Raw genomic sequence first — 16039 nt, 5'->3', positions numbered from 1 at the left:
TATAACTGGTCAAAAGTACAAAGTGCCTGACTTTAGACCTTTTATGTAAATAGGAAGCTTATAAAAAAGACACAGGAAAATACTCTCCAAGCCAACTTAGGTGACCAATAAAACAGATGTTGGCTTCACCAATCCATGTATTAATGCCACACAAGTCACCTGCAGAATTCCTCTGGTGACACAGAGCTCCTTTCAGTTATTGGCTCATTTTAGTTATAACATGCCTGAAAGATGAAAAATCACTTTTAATTCTCTTGAAACTATGCTTTCTGGATTCTAACGTGTTAAAAATATGTATATATCCAGACAGAATAACTTACATGATTGAGCTTAATATTTTCTAACATGCGTAACAGGGATTAACAGCACTTCTTGTTGAAGACTAGTCTCCCATTTGAAGTCTGTACTCCAATGGCCATGCACTTTTCCTTCATGAGCACCTATCGGGGGACCTCATGTCAATACTCTATATAAGTTGCAGGGAACAGTGCTGGGATGCCCTACCTGTGTGAGGTCTGGTCACCGCACTCTCATACAGGGGGATGCCTTCACCAACGTTGTTAAATGCTTTCAGGGTAATCACATAATGAGAGCTTGGGTCTGAGGGAAAGAAGTCAAAATGATTAGAATTTTTAAAAAGTCAAGGGTGACTATGTATAATCTTAATTGCAGAGAAGCTCAAGAGAAATTTACATTTTTTATATGGGATTATTTTGGGGTGTGAGATGTGGAGAAAGCAGCACACACAGCACAACAGAACCCGACGGGTCAACTTCCTGGGCTGGCTTAGTCTCAGGAGTGGAGGTGGACTGTGCTTTCTCTCCTACCCTCTACCAACAGTTCACCTGTTTACTTTCTGCCACACACGCAGTTCTTTTTCAACTCCGTACTCCAAACACAATTCTGGCTCAATCTCTCAAGCCCAGGTAAGTTTCTTCCCAAACTGCTCTTCTGTACATCTCTTGAATATGCTTCCCTTCAACTCACTTTGTTGTTTCCTGTGTAACTTCATTCTCTTATTAGACTGAAAGCGCCTGAAGGTCAGGGGTCAAGTCCTAACTGCATTGCAAAGGATTTTCATTTCAATAGTTTCATGAAGGAAGCAGCAGTAGGAGGCTGGTCATCACAGGGACATTTTTATCCCCCAGCAAAGCCCTCCTTGCTTTGTAAGACTGCTGTTGTGGGGAAGGACTTCTGTGGTTAGCTGTGCTGTTTCTTTTTGAAAGAAAAAAAGAAAGCCTACTTGTTTTTTTACTAGACTTAAATTGCTGCTTATTTTCTACCGGAAAAGATGAAAGTAACTCATTTGTCAGACTCCTGAAGCTGTTTTTAGGAAAGATATCTACAAAGCAATTATTTGAATAAAAATTTTATCAGGGAAGATTCTGATTAAAAGACAAATCTTTCAAACAAAGATTTACAACGATAATCCAATTTGGAAAAGTAATGATACCCAAAATTGATTCATTCATTATAAAATATTAGTATTTCTGAAAAATTTTTAATTTAGGTCAACTATGAGGATAATTAGCATAGTTAAAGCGTACATTAAGTTTTGACAAATTAACATACCAGTATAATCAACCCTAAATAAAGATATAAGACAGTCCAAAAAACTCAAATAGTTGTGCTTTTGCAGTCAATTCCTACCACTCCTGGTTCTACGCAGCTGCTAATCTCACTTTGTCAATGTGGATAAGCTCTTCCTCCTTTGTAATTTCATAAAAATGTAGTAACACAGTAAGTACTTGCTAGTGTTTCACCTTTTGCTCAGCACGTTTATGAGACTCATTTCTGTTAAGTGTGTGTATTGACAGCCTATTACCTTTAATCACTAACTAGTATTCCATTACATGAATATGGCACAACTTACTATTAAGGGGAGTATTATTATTTTTATTATTTCCCCTTTTGGGCTATATAAATAAAAGTACAATAAACATTATTGTTGAAACCATTATGCAGACATGTTTTCATTTCTCCTGGTTAAATATCTACGAGTGGGATTGGTGCATTGTACTGTTCACTTCGTAAGAAACCTCCAACTATTTCACAAAGTGGTTGCACCATAATAAGTCATTCCCAACAGTCAGTAAGAGAATTCTAATTCTGCATCCTCGCTGATATCAGTATTGTCAAATTATTACGTTTTACTGATTCTAGTCTGTGTGCAGTAAGTGGTATTTCATTGTAGCTTTAACTTGAAATGCTCACTGTTCACTCAAGTATCTTCTTTGGCACAGTGCCTACCCAAATGTTCTGTCCACTTTTTGATTAGGTTTTATTCTTACTGAGTTGTAAAAGATTTTATATATTCTAGGTTCAAACTGTTTGTCAGATATTTGAATGGAAGATATTTTCTCCAAGTCTTTTCATTTTATTGGTGTCTTTCTAAAAGTAGCTGCTTAAAATTTTGATGAAGTCCATTTGATCAAATTTAAAATTTTATGGTTTGTACTGTTTTGGATCCCAAGAGGTCCTTGTCTACTCCAAGGTGATGAAATTTTTTTTCTTATGTTTTCTTCTGGAAAATTTTATAGTTTTAGCTCTTGTACATAGGTCTTTTTTTGTGTATGGCATAAGAGTTGAGGTTCCTTCTGTTTCTCATACAGATGTCCAATTATGCCCAAACCTTTTGTTGAAAAGATATTCTCTCCCCACTGAATTACCTCAGTACCTTTGTCAAAAAACCAATTAGTCATATATGTGCAGCTCTACTTGTGGATTCCCCACTGTTCCACAAACCTGTAACATCTTCCTTTACACCAGTACCATACAATGTCTTCACTATAGCTTAGTAAGTCATCCTGAAATCAGATAACATGACTTTTCTAACTTTATTCTTTTTTCCTTTTCTTGTTTTTGGTGGGCAGTACCTTTGTGCTTGCTAGGTAGGTGCTCTGCCATTTGAGCCACACTCCAGCTCTTTTTTGCTTTAGTTATTTTTCATATAGGGTCTGTCTCCAGACTGTGTTCCTCTTGCCTATGGCCTGCTGCATATCTGGGATCACAGGCACACACCTGGCTTACTGATTGAGATAGGGCTCTCACTAATTTTCTACCTGGGCTGGATGTGAACCATGATCTCCCACTCTCTGCCTCCTGAGGCTGGAATCACAGGCATGAATCACGGTGTCTATCCACAAAGTACTTATTAATTACAAAGGAAAGTGATAATTTTAGAGTGGGAACATGTGGCAGATGCCATTTTAAGCAAGTGGTTAACAGCACTAGCAACAGACTATCCTGTGCTTCTTTATATGATGCACTGACAAGAACCCACCTCCACATCATTCATCCCCAAAATGCATAAACTGACTGCAGTGAGGAAATGTTAGACAAGTCAAAACTGAGGGCATTCTACAGAACATAAATGGCTTGTATTTTTCAAAACTGTCAGTCATCAAAGTCAAGAAAAAGTGGAGGAATTGGTTCTGTCAAAGAAAACTAAAGAGACACAGTAACTAAACACAACACATGATCCTGGACCAGAGAACAATGATTTCTTTTTGTCATAAAGGACATTGGTGAGAAAAGTGCCAAATAGAGCACTTCATCATCTAGATGATGTCTCAGTGTTTGCATTTTGATTTTGATTAACTGTAGCATGTTAGACATTTATTTTAGGAGTTACATGTTAAAATTAATTATTAATGGGAGGGTTATGTCATGTCTACAACTTGCTTTCAAATGTTTCTGGGGAAAATACAGAAAGACAGAAGGAAGCAAACGTGGTTAAATGTTGACCGAGGGAAGCTGGGTAAAAGGAATTCTCTGCATGTTTGCTATTTTTCTGTAAAATTAAAAATGAACAGGAAGCTAAAAAGAAAGAAGCCGTGTACATAATTACTGCTGCACTTAGCAAACGCACCCAGATTCTCAATGGTGTAATAGCGCTGCTTGTAGTCCACTTTGATGGTCTGGGCGTGAGGGCTGCCAATGCCATAACCAATGGCATAGCCTCGGACCACAATGTTCTGATTCTCTGGAGGAGTCCAGCTCACTACAATGCTGGTGACAAGAGGGCGGACGTGAAGGGAGCTAGGCACTTCAGGAACACGAGTTTCTGGGAAGGAAAGTAGAAAAGCAACATGAGATCACTCTTTAGAATACATCAGCATTTCCTAGGGGAACAGGGTTCAGCCTCCTGCCAAACTTACTACTTGGGTCCAAGAGTTCAAACAGAACCTGTATGTATAGTGAAATATGGTCCATGGTTTTACACATTATATGAAGAAAGCAAAACCCAAGCAGCCTTAAATACAAGACACTGCAATATTAATTTGGAAGTGAAGACAAAGAGATTCAGAACCTCTGCCTAATGGAGAAAAACGAAGAAAATGCCTTTCAGCATGCGTAGCACCTTGTCCCACACTTTGTTCCCTGTTCTACCAGGTGTAATGAGAAAGGTATGACAACCAAGAAATTAGAAACTTGGTGTCAACAGAAGACTGAGCATCACATTACAGCAATGGACCAATCATTGTGACTCCCCTACATAATCCATAGATCAGAAAAAATGAAATTTGAGCTCCACAACTGATTCAATTGGTAGGAGACCAAGAGGTTTTAAAGGGTGGGTAATTTATAATATCTTTCATATACTTCAAGGTATACATCACTACTTAACTTAAAAATTAGTGAAATAAGACTCAGAGTAAGAATCCAGGTCTTTGGGCTCCCAAGTACAGCACCTGTCACTGGTTAAGTGATGATATACACCCATGTGGAGTTATTCATTGAAAAAACAGGTGAGAAAAAAGGCAGGGTTCCTAGGACTAAGGAAAAGGGAAACTACAACTGAAAAAAGGCACAACTGATGTGATCAGTGTTAAATTTCAGACTATCCATCTATTTAATGGCCTTGGTAAAAACCCTAACCTAAAGCACCTGCATATTTTCATCTATTCTGGCTTTGTTTAACTAGACACTTCTCTAAAAGCCACTGGGGGAAAAAACCTATCTGAGGAGCCTCGCTGCTTTACAGGAAAGAGAACAGTTATACCCCTTTCCAAATCACAGCTCTAGGGCAAAGCATGCAGTTCTCCAGTCAAAGCCACTGGCTACAGTTATTATCTATCACATGCCAGCTCTCTAATTGTTCTTACCATCTAGGTCACTTTCAAAAGTTTCAGCAGACAGCCAATCAGTTGCTGGACCTGTACCATTGACTGTGAGAGCAGCCACTCGAAAATTATATTCAGTTCCTCTATCGAGACCTAAGAACCAAAAGACAAGACAAGCTGAAGCAAGAGCATTGGAAAACACAAGATCAATAACATCTCATCAAACAACCAAATTACACCTGCATGCTGAAAAACTTACTGAAACTGTATTGCATTTGAACTTGGGACACCTGGTGGGTTTTTTTTTTGTGTGTGTGTGTGTAGTTTTGTTCTACTTTATGCGTCCCCTTTGATGAGACAACTACATAACAACATCTGAGGCACCATCTCCAGGACTGGAGACTGAGACGGACACCCAAATTATTAAGACTGAAACTTCATTGCATTTGAACTTGGAGGTTTTTTGGTTTTTTTTTTTTTAATTTTCTATTTTCCATTTTATTTTAATTCATTTTTATATGTAGATATTTCTTTCATTCACTTATTTTTTATTTTTATTCTTATCTTTATTTTTTTAGTTTTGATTTTCAATCCTCTCTCTTTCTAATGTCTGTTCAGCTTACTGTCAATTAGTGCACTAACACTTCCTGTTTATACCTTTGAAACTTTCTTGTCTGAAACCTTGTTCTGTTGTCTCCCTCTTGTCTGTGTATTTGTTTTCCCCTTTTCTTTAACTTCTTGCTTTCCATCTCAGCTCACCCTTCCATTCTAAATATTACCATTGTTATTATTACAAGCTAGAAAATACATAATTGCACACAGTACAGGGACAGTAACAACACCAAAGACAATGATGGGAAGACAGAAAAAACAGGGAAACCAGTTTCCCCACAGCAAAAAATTAGTACAGGAACCAGAAGGGAATGAAGAAAACAGAAACTCAGATCCAGACTCCAACAAAATGAAGATAAACTACGCCAAAGAACCCAATGAAGCCCACAACAATAATTTAAAAGAAGACATACTACAGGTACTCAATGAGAATTTTATAGAGATGATACTGGATAGGATCAACCAAAATGTACAGGAGACACTCAAGAAATTCCAAGACAACAAAAATAGAGAATTTGAAAAAGCAAAAGAAGAAATAAAGGAAACCATAGAAGCACCGTATAAACACCAAAGTGAAACAGAGAACACAACGAATAAACAGATAAATGAACTCAGGACAAAAATAGACAACATTAAAGAGGAAACCACCCAGGATATGGAAAACCTCAGAAAAAAGAACGAAACAGAACTGCAAAACAAAACGGAAGGCCAATCGAGCAGAATAGAACAAACAGAAGACAGAATCTCAGAACCTGAATATGAAATGGTAATTAAAGGAAAAACTGAAGAACTATTAATTAAACAACTCAAGACCTGTGAAAAGAAAATGCAAGAACTCACCAGCTCCATCAAAAGACCAAACTTGAGAATCATGGGCATCGAAGAAGGAGAAGAGGTGCAAGCGAAGGGAATGCATAATATATTCAACAAAATAATAACGGAAAATTTCCCAAATCTAGAGAAAGATATTCCCATACAGATGCAAGAGGCCTCCAGGACACCAAACAGACCAGATCAAAATAGAACTACCCCACGACATATCATTAAAACAACAAGTTCAGAAACTAAGGAAAGAATATTGAAGGCTGTAAGAGAGAAAAAACAAGTAACATACAAAGGTAAACCCATCAAAATCACAGCAGACTTCTCAACAGAAACATTAAAAGCAAGAAGAGCATGGGGTGAGATCTTCTGGGCAGTGAACGAAAATAACTTCAACCCCAGGATACTCTACCCAGCAAAACTATCATTCAAAATAGATGGAGCAATAAAAGTCTTCCATGATAAGCAGAAACTAAAACAATATGTGACTACAAAGCCACCACTACAAAAGATTCTGCAAGGGATTCTGCACACAGAAAGTGAAACCCAACTTAACCATGAAAAGACAGGCAGCACCAAAACACAGGAAAAGAAAAAGCAAGACAAGAGAGTAACCTCAACTTAGGTACACACAATCAAACCTTCAAACAACTAAGACAACTAAATGACAGGAATCACCACATACCTATCAGTACAAACACTTAATGTTAACGGACTTAATTCACCCATCAAAAGGCACTGCTTGATGAAATGGATTAAAAAGGAAGATCCAACAATTTGTTGCTTACAGGAGACCCATCTCACCGACAGAAATAAGCACAGGCTAAGGATGAAAGGCTGGAAGAAGATTTACCAAGCCAGTGGCCCCTGAAAACAGGCAGGAGTAGCAATACTTATCTCTGACAAAGTAGACTTCAAACCTACATTGATCAAACGAGATAAAGAAGGACATTCCATACTAATAAAAGGGGAAATAGATCAAAAGGAAATAATAATTATCAACCTGTATGCACCCAATGTCAATGCAACCAATTTCATCAAACATACCCTGAAAGACCTAAAAGCATATATTAATGCCAACACAGTAGTTGTGGGAGACTTTAACACCCCATTATCATTAATAGATAGGTCATCCAAACAAAAAATCAACAAAGAAATCCAAGATCTAAAATATGCAATAGATCAAATGGACCTAGTTGATGTCTACAGAAGATTTCATCCAACCTCTACACAATATACATTCTTCTCAGCAGTCCATGGACCCTTCTCCAAAACAGATCATATCCTAGGGCACAAAGCAAGTCTCAGCAAATATAAGAAAATAGAAATTATACCGTTCATACTATCTGATCACAATGCAGTAAAACTAGAACTCAACAACAAAAGCAAAGACAAAAAACATGCAAACAGCTGGAAACTGAATAACTCATTACTTAATGAAGAATGGATCATAGATGAAGTAAAAGAGGAAATTAAAAAATTCCTGGAAGTCAATGAAAATGAAAACACAACCTACCGGAACCTATGGGACACAGCTAAGGCAGTCCTGAGAGGAAAGTTTATAGCCATGAGTGCATATATTAAAAAGACTGAAAGATCCCAAATCAATGACCTAATGATACATCTCAAACTCCTAGAAAAACAAGAACAAGCAAATCCCAAAACAAACAGAAGGAGAGAAATAATAAAAATAAGAGCTGAAATCAACGAAATAGAAACCAAAAAAACCATACAAAGAATTAATGAAACAAAAAGTTGGTTCTTTGAAAAAATAAACAAGATTGATAGACCCCTGGCAAACCTGACTAAAATGAGGAGAGAAAAAACCCAAATTAGTAGAATCAGGAATGCAAAAGGGGAGATAACAACAAACACCATTGAAGTCCAGGAAATCATCAGAGACTACTTTGAGAACCTATATTCAAATAAATTTGAAAATCTTAAAGAAATGGACAGATTTCTAGATACATATGATCATCCAAAACTGAACCGAGGAAATTAATTACCTGAATAGACCTATAACACAAAATGAAATTGAAGCAGCAATCAAGAGTCTCCTCAAAAAGAAAAGTCCAGGACCTGAATGATTCTCTGCTGAATTCTATCAGACCTTTAAAGAAGAACTGATACCAACCCTCCTTAAACTGTTCCACGAAATAGAAAGGGAAGGAACACTGCCAAACACATTTTATGAAGCCAGTATTACACTTATCCCAAAACCAGGCAAAGACACCTCCAAAAAGGAGAACTATAGGCCAATCTCCTTAATGAACATTGATGCAAAAATCCTCAACAAAATAATGGCAAACCAAATTCAACAACACATCAAAAAGATTATTCACCACGACCAAGTAGTCTTCATCCCAGGGATGCAGGGGTGGTTCAACATACGAAAATCAATAAACGTAATAAACCACATTAACAGAAGCAAAGACAAAAACCACTTGATCATCTCAATAGATGCAGAAAAAGCCTTTGATAAGATCCAACATCATTTCATGATAAAAGCTCTAAGAAAACTAGGAATAGAAGGAAAGTACCTCAACATTATAAAAGCTATATATGACAAACCTACAGCCAGCATTATACTTAACGGAGAAAAACTGAAACCATTCCCTCTAAAATCAGGAACCAAACAAGGATGCTCACTATCTCCACTCCTATTCAACATAGTACTGGAATTCCTAGCCAGAGCAGTTAGGCAAGAAGAAGGAATAAAAGGAATACAAATAGGTAAAGAAACTGTCAAAATATCCCTATTTGCAGACGACATGATCCTATACCTTAAAGACCCAAAAAACTCTACTCAGAAGCTTCTAGACATCATCAATAGCTATAGCAAGGTAGCAGGATATAGAATCAACATAGAAAAATCATTAGCATTTCTATACACTAACAATGAGCAAATGGAAAAAGAATGTATGAAAACAATTCCATTTACAATAGCCTCAAAAAAAAAATCAAATACCTAGGTGTAAACCTAACAAAAGATGTGAAAGACCTCTACAAGGAAAACTATGCACTTCTGAAGAAAGAGAGTGAGGAAGACTTAGAAAGTGGAGATCTCCCCCATGCTCATGGATTGGTAGAATCAACATAGTAAAAATGTCTATACTCCCAAAAGCAATCTACATGTTTAATGCAATTCCCATCAAAATCCCAATGACATTCATTAAAGAGATTGAAAAATCTACCGTTAAATTTATATGGAAACACAAGAGGCCACGAATAGCCAAGGCAATACTCAGTCAAAAGAACAATGCAGGAGGTATCACAATACCTGACTTCAAACTATATTACAAAGCAATAATGATAAAAACAGCATGGTACTGGCACAAAAACAGACATGAAGACCAGTGGAACAGAATAGAGGACCCAGATATGAAGCCAAACAACTATAACCAACTTGTCTTTGACAAAGATGCTAAAAATATTCGATGGAGAAAAGACAGCCTCTTAACAAAAACTGCTGGGAAAACTGGTTAGCAGTCTGCAAAAAACTGAAACTAGATCCATGTATATCACCCTATACCAAGATTAACTCAAAATGGATCAAGGATCTTAATATCAGACCCCAAACTCTAAAGTTGATACAGGAAAGAGCAGGAAATACTCTGGAGTTAGTAGGTAGAGGTGAGAACTTTCTCAACGGAACCCCAGCAGCACAGCAACTAAGAGATAGCATAGATAAATGGGACCTCATAAAGCTAAAAAGCTTCTGTTCATCAAAAGAAATGGTCTCTAAACTGAAGAGAACACCCACAGAGTGGGAGAAAATATTTGCCAGCTATACATCAGACAAAGGACTGATAACCAGAATATACAGGGAACTTAAAAAACTAAATTATCCCAAAACTAATGAACCAATAAAGAAACGGGCAAGTGAACTAAACAGAACTTTCTCAAAAGAAGAAATTCAAGTGGCCAGAAAACACATGAAAAAATGCTCACCATCTCTAGCAATAAAGGAAATGCAAATTAAAACCACACTAAGATTCCACCTCACCCCTGTTAGACTAGCCATCATTAGCAACACCACCAACAACAGGTGTTGGCGAGGATGCGGGGAGAAAGGAACCCTCTTACATTGTTGGTGGGAATGTAAACTAGTACAACCACTGTGGAAAAAAATTTGGAGGCTACTTAAAAAGCTAGACATCGATCTACCATTTGATCCAGCAATACCACTCTTGGGGATATACCCAAAAGACTGTGACACAGGTTACTCCAGAGGCACCTGCACACCCATGTTTATTGTGGCACTATTCACAATAGCCAAGTTATGGAAACAGCCAAGATGCCCCACTACTGACGAATGGATTAAGAAAATGTGGTATCTATACACAATAGAAATGCAGCCATGAAGAAGAATGAAATGTTATCATTCGCTGGTAAATGGATGGAATTGGAGAACATCATTCTGAGTGAGGTTAGCCTGGCCCAAAAGACCAAAAATCGTATGTTCTCCCTCATATGCGGACATTCGATCAAGGGCAAACACAACAAGGGGATTGGACTTTGAGCACATGATAAAAGCGAGAGCACACAAGGGAGGGGTGAGGATAGGTAAGACACCTAAAAAACTAGCTAGCATTTGTTGCCCTTAACGCAGAGAAACTAAAGCAGATACCTTAAAAGCAACTGAGGCCAATAGGAAAAGGGGACCAGGAACTAGAGAAAAGGTGAGATCAAAAAGAATTAACATAGAAGGTAACACACACGCACAGGAAATCAATGTGAGTCAATGCCCTGTATAGCTATCCTTATCTCAACTAGCAAAAACCCTTGTTCCTTCCTATTATTGCTTATACTCTCTCTACAACAAAATTAGAAATAAGGGCAAAATAGTTTCTGCTGGGTATTGAGGGGGTGGGGGGGAGAGGGAGGGGGCGGAGTGGGTGGTAAGGGAGGGGGTGGGGGCAGGGGGGAGAAATGACCCAAGCCTTGTGTGCACATATGAACAATAAAAGAAAAAAAAAAAGGAAAAAAAAAATAACCTCTCATCAAAGCAAACATCCCACCCACCAACTCAGCCCCATAGCTTGATATAGTTTAGTCTAACAAACAATAAGCAAAACATGCAGCAGAGTAGCTCCTGTCTCTGCAGAAAAGGCTAAGATTAAAAAAAAAAAAATGGCTAAAGCTTCCAGAAGGTTACAGATGTTTGCTTAAGAGCCTGAAAGTGCCTTAGAGTTCATTTAATGCAACCCTTTATTTTTTTTTTGCAAAGGGAGCTAAGGCCAAAGACAATGAAAGAATTATTACAAAGGAACAAAGTCAGTTAGTTTCAGAAGACACAGAAAAGAATGCAAAGATGTAACTCCTATCAGGTGACCTCTGTTCTCTAAGCCCTCCCACAACCACAGTAGAAAAATTTTCACCATCAAATATGGCCTAGAAATCTAGTTCTCAATAACCAATTGCCCACATGTATTTATAGTAAGAAAAAAACCTTCAAACTTTTTCTATTATGCAATTTAAAATTTACTACCAGCTAATAAAGTACATGATTTACAATGCATCAAAGGCAACAAAGATCCACATATAACAGTCTACCCTATAAATCTGAATAATGTTCACACATTCAGGCATACATTTTTAGAGCACTTAAACATAAAATTCTGGTAGGCCTTTGGAAAGCACCACAGTACAGAAACTCCAAAGACAGAAATATCGAGAATGTAAATAACTTGGCCAGGATGCAAGATACACCATGGCTCAGTTAATCAATTCTGACATAGGGTACACATGGAGAGATGGAAGGCTCTGCTCTGTATGGGAGGTCCTGAATCTGTCTGCCCACAAGAAAGCAAGGACACAAAGAGGAGCGATATAGTTGGGACCAAGACAGTTTATCTCCCTGTGTTGTCTCAGCACACACCAAATGACAAAGTGCTAGAGTGGCTGCACACGTATGTGTAACTGTAAATAGTCAACAGCCTGGACTACTAGCATACATGGCTCAATTAAGATCTTGAAAGAATCCAACCAGTAATATTATCATCCCCTGTCTACTGAGGAGAGTTAGAATATAACATTGATGTGTGTGTGCCTGTGTGTGTGTGTAGAGGTATGTGTAAAGAGACTAAGAGTTTCTCTGTAAGTAACTGAGTTTACAAATCTAAGGCATACAATACATATAAAAAAAGATATGGCAGAATGTGTTAAGTGCTATAACAATTCTGGCTACAACTTAATCACGTAATTTATTATTGAGGACAGGATCTTGGCAATCTGTATCGCTGCCTAGTACTTATCAAGCTTCAAGTTAATGCTTCAGGAGAGCAAGGATTCTCTCCCTCCCTCCCTTTGTTTCCTGGATCTCCACTTCTGTTCACCATTTATATATTCAGTTGGGAACATGCTTACAAAGAACAGCTGTCTTTATTCTGTAGGTTTTTTTTTTTAAACAGATGCTTAATTCAACAGCAGATCATGACTGTAGTCTGAGCAGATCCCATCCTGCCCTCTCTTTCATTAGATTAGCACTGCCTAGACTCTGTTCTCCTCAGCCTGCAGGAGAATCCCAAGATTCTCCTGCAGAAGAACCTTGCCCCTGCTTATCACCTCTATCTCTCCTATCTCTCCTATTTGTAGAAGAAAGAGGAGAATTCTTTGTGACCCATAGGAAGAACCCATTATTAGATATACACTTGGGACCATTTTTTCCAGGTGTCCCTCACAGGGGATGGGGGTGGGGCGGGGGGGTGGGGGGGAACTATATGTGGAAGAACTGTCTAAAACTTTCATAGTGTCCCTGGTAGCAAGTATAATTATTACATTATTGTAGCTATTCACAAATATTTTTCCAGGCTTACATACATGAGTGGTGCTGGTGCTACAAAAAGTTTTGTGGACCTCTGTTACTAACTAAAGTGAGTAATTTCCTTACTTATATAGCTCTATTTTACTTTTCTTAGATTACAGAAAAGCAAAATATCAATTAGAAAAGAGAATGTAGAGAATACAAGGAGATAAAAGCAAATACAATCTTGCCCTCAGAGGTGGTGGAAGCTGTAAAAGTATTTTCCATTAATTTCTATTAAAATTTGAGGGATCTGTTTTTAATTTGTTTAAAGTCAACAGCTTAGGAGTCCTCAGACTAGCATAATTCAATGTCTGACAAAGATACCACCTCCTAGCTTTTGCCTATTTACAAAGCAGCTTACCTTCAATCAGTTGAGACAGCTGTGTCCCAGTTACCAAGGTCTCAGTGACATCACTCTTTCGGGAGGCCTTTCGGTGGCGAATCTTATAGCCAGTAATCTGCCCATTTTGTGTGGCTGGAGAAGGTGGCTGCCAGTAAATCATAATACTCTGGGAAAGACAGCAATATAGGGAAAAGACTGAACACAGTGAAGGGCTAGTCCTAGCTGTTGTGTATATTATTAACCCTGACATCACTGTGTGAAAGAAGGAACATACAGACAGCGAGTTTTTAGAATTTCACAAAGTGATTTCACCGTCACTCAAAAATACTTTTAAATTCTAACACTCTCAATGGTCAAATGGGGAGATTACATTTTCAAGTAGTACATTCTGGACCCTTACTCTCTTGGGTATTGGTTGGTGAGAAGCCCCAAAAACATTTTCAGAAGGAAAGTAAAAGAAGGTCAGAGGCACATGGATTAGGAAATAAATAGGTTTAATGATTCTTTCCCACATCCAATGCAAAACAATTTTGTTTTTCTGTTTGGCGGTAGTAGGGTTTGAACTCAGGGCCTCATGCTTGCCAGGCAGGTACTCTACCACTTGAGCCACTCCACCAGCCTGATGCAAAACAGCTGAGAAGAAAAAAAATTTCCATTTAAAACTCTTCAAAACGAGGATCATTAACTAACAGCTGGTTGCGTCTTGAAGAAGAAAAAGATCCCTATAGTACTTTTTGAAAGGACTATTTCACTTGTCTATGGAGCTAGAAGGGGCTCTAGGCCTCTGAGAGGCATCTGTGGCCCCATGTGCAATGATCTGACCAGAGGAATGATGTGAGCAGACACAACCAAATCTACAAGTGTCTGCCTTGGGTACACACTGGGCTCATCTCACAGTACTAAGGGTCCATGTCATCATAAACAACTGACTTCCTTTTGCCACATCACCAAGGTTTTGAACAGTTAAGATCTAAAATGTTATGTTATCTTTAAATATACAAAAATGTCTGTTTTTAAAAAAACAGAGAACAGGAAGGCAAAACACATCCTGCATGGGGGCTGGAACCAGTGGGAGGGGGGAAGATATAAGGAAAGGGTGTAGGAGGGTGAATATGGTAGAAATACTATGTACTCATGTATGAAAATGGAAAAATAAGACCTGTTGAAACTATTAAAATAATGGGGGGAAGACAAAGGAGAATGACGGAGGGGGTGAATCTAACTAAGATATATTATAAGCACTTTTGCAAATGTCACAATGTACTCCAGTACAATATAGTAAAAAAGAAAAAGAAAAATCTAAACAACAGAAATCATAAAAAATAAATAAGCTGCCATGTTTATATAAAATAGCCATTTATTTATAGCAGGCTAAAGAAGTTTTGGCATTGAAAAAAGGAAATAAACTTAAAATGAGATGGTTTCTAAGCTCAGCTTTATTAGCAAGTGTGACACCTACATTGACTTATTTTTTTGGTTAACTGTAAACTTTTCCAGTTATGTTACAATTTAATAGGTTAGTATTTGTAAAACCAAATAAAGTGTTGTAACACTAGCATTCACTAGTCTGATGTCTTCCTTCGGAATCTCTGCTCTATAAGCCCCTCTGGCGCTGTACACCAGTAAAGTGAGCGACAACACTACTAACTTTTACCTTTGAATTTCTCACTTCTAGGGACACATTCTGAGGAGCAGCACTGGGAACTAGACAGGCAAAAAAAAAGAAAGAGAGAAATTAGTCACTCACATATCACCCACCAAGTGGTTGTTCTTGGCAGCCTTCACATAGGACTCAACCCAGCTGCCATGGTACCAGGGGATGAAGCATGGCCATGTCTGATTCACACGAACAGGTATCCATACCCAAGTCAGATCCTCATTTCAACGATGCAGTGCTTCTGAACTCTTCTAGACAATAAGTTACTAAACTCCAATATACTCTAAACTGCAAACATATTCTGAATATTCATCCTGGGTAAGAGTCATGCATTTTCTGGAACCAAGTCTGCTGTATGTGGAAAGTGACTGAACTGGGTAATGACGATACGGACCGAAATGAGATGTACATAAAACAGTGAGCTGGCTTTTTTCTGGGGTTCTTACTCTGTTTTGAAGGCAATTTTTAAGGAGAGACTTCAGCAATGACAGCTTCAGGAAAGTGAACTATCTGGCTTCCCAAGCAATCACGTATCAGAAGCACTCGTTTAGATAGAAGTTAGGGCTTGTGGGTTAAACAAACAGTTGCGTGAGTTTAGTTCCTCACATCTAGAAAGTAACACAGGGTATATGAAAGCCCAGGGACTACACACTACCCAGCATCTCCTTGTAGTGATGACAGCAAGTGAAGAACACTTTAACTAGACCTGTTTTGTTTTCTCTCCACTCATA

The 16039-nt window shown here is 38.1% G+C and overlaps 1 protein-coding gene across 15 annotated transcripts in view; it reads right to left on the bottom strand.

Moving 5' to 3' along the window:
* The window catches only part of Neo1 (neogenin 1), a 199572-nt gene that overhangs the window by 33702 nt on the left and 149831 nt on the right, over positions 1 to 16039 (bottom strand). For all 15 annotated transcript variants that reach the window (XM_074062073.1, XM_074062063.1, XM_074062065.1 and 12 more), the window contains exons 12-16: positions 15306 to 15355; positions 13670 to 13817; positions 5109 to 5219; positions 3872 to 4066; positions 505 to 600 (exon numbers count right to left, since the gene is read on the bottom strand). In XM_074062073.1, coding sequence (XP_073918174.1) covers positions 505 to 600; positions 3872 to 4066; positions 5109 to 5219; positions 13670 to 13817; positions 15306 to 15355 — 600 coding nt within the window. The remainder of the gene's footprint in view (positions 1 to 504; positions 601 to 3871; positions 4067 to 5108; positions 5220 to 13669; positions 13818 to 15305; positions 15356 to 16039) is intronic.

The sequence above is a fragment of the Castor canadensis genome, chromosome 19 (assembly GCF_047511655.1).
Source record: "Castor canadensis chromosome 19, mCasCan1.hap1v2, whole genome shotgun sequence".
Classification (NCBI taxonomy): domain Eukaryota; kingdom Metazoa; phylum Chordata; class Mammalia; order Rodentia; family Castoridae; genus Castor; species Castor canadensis.
The sequence above is the reverse complement of the archived record's forward strand: the minus strand, read 5'-3'. Positions and strand labels throughout refer to the sequence as shown.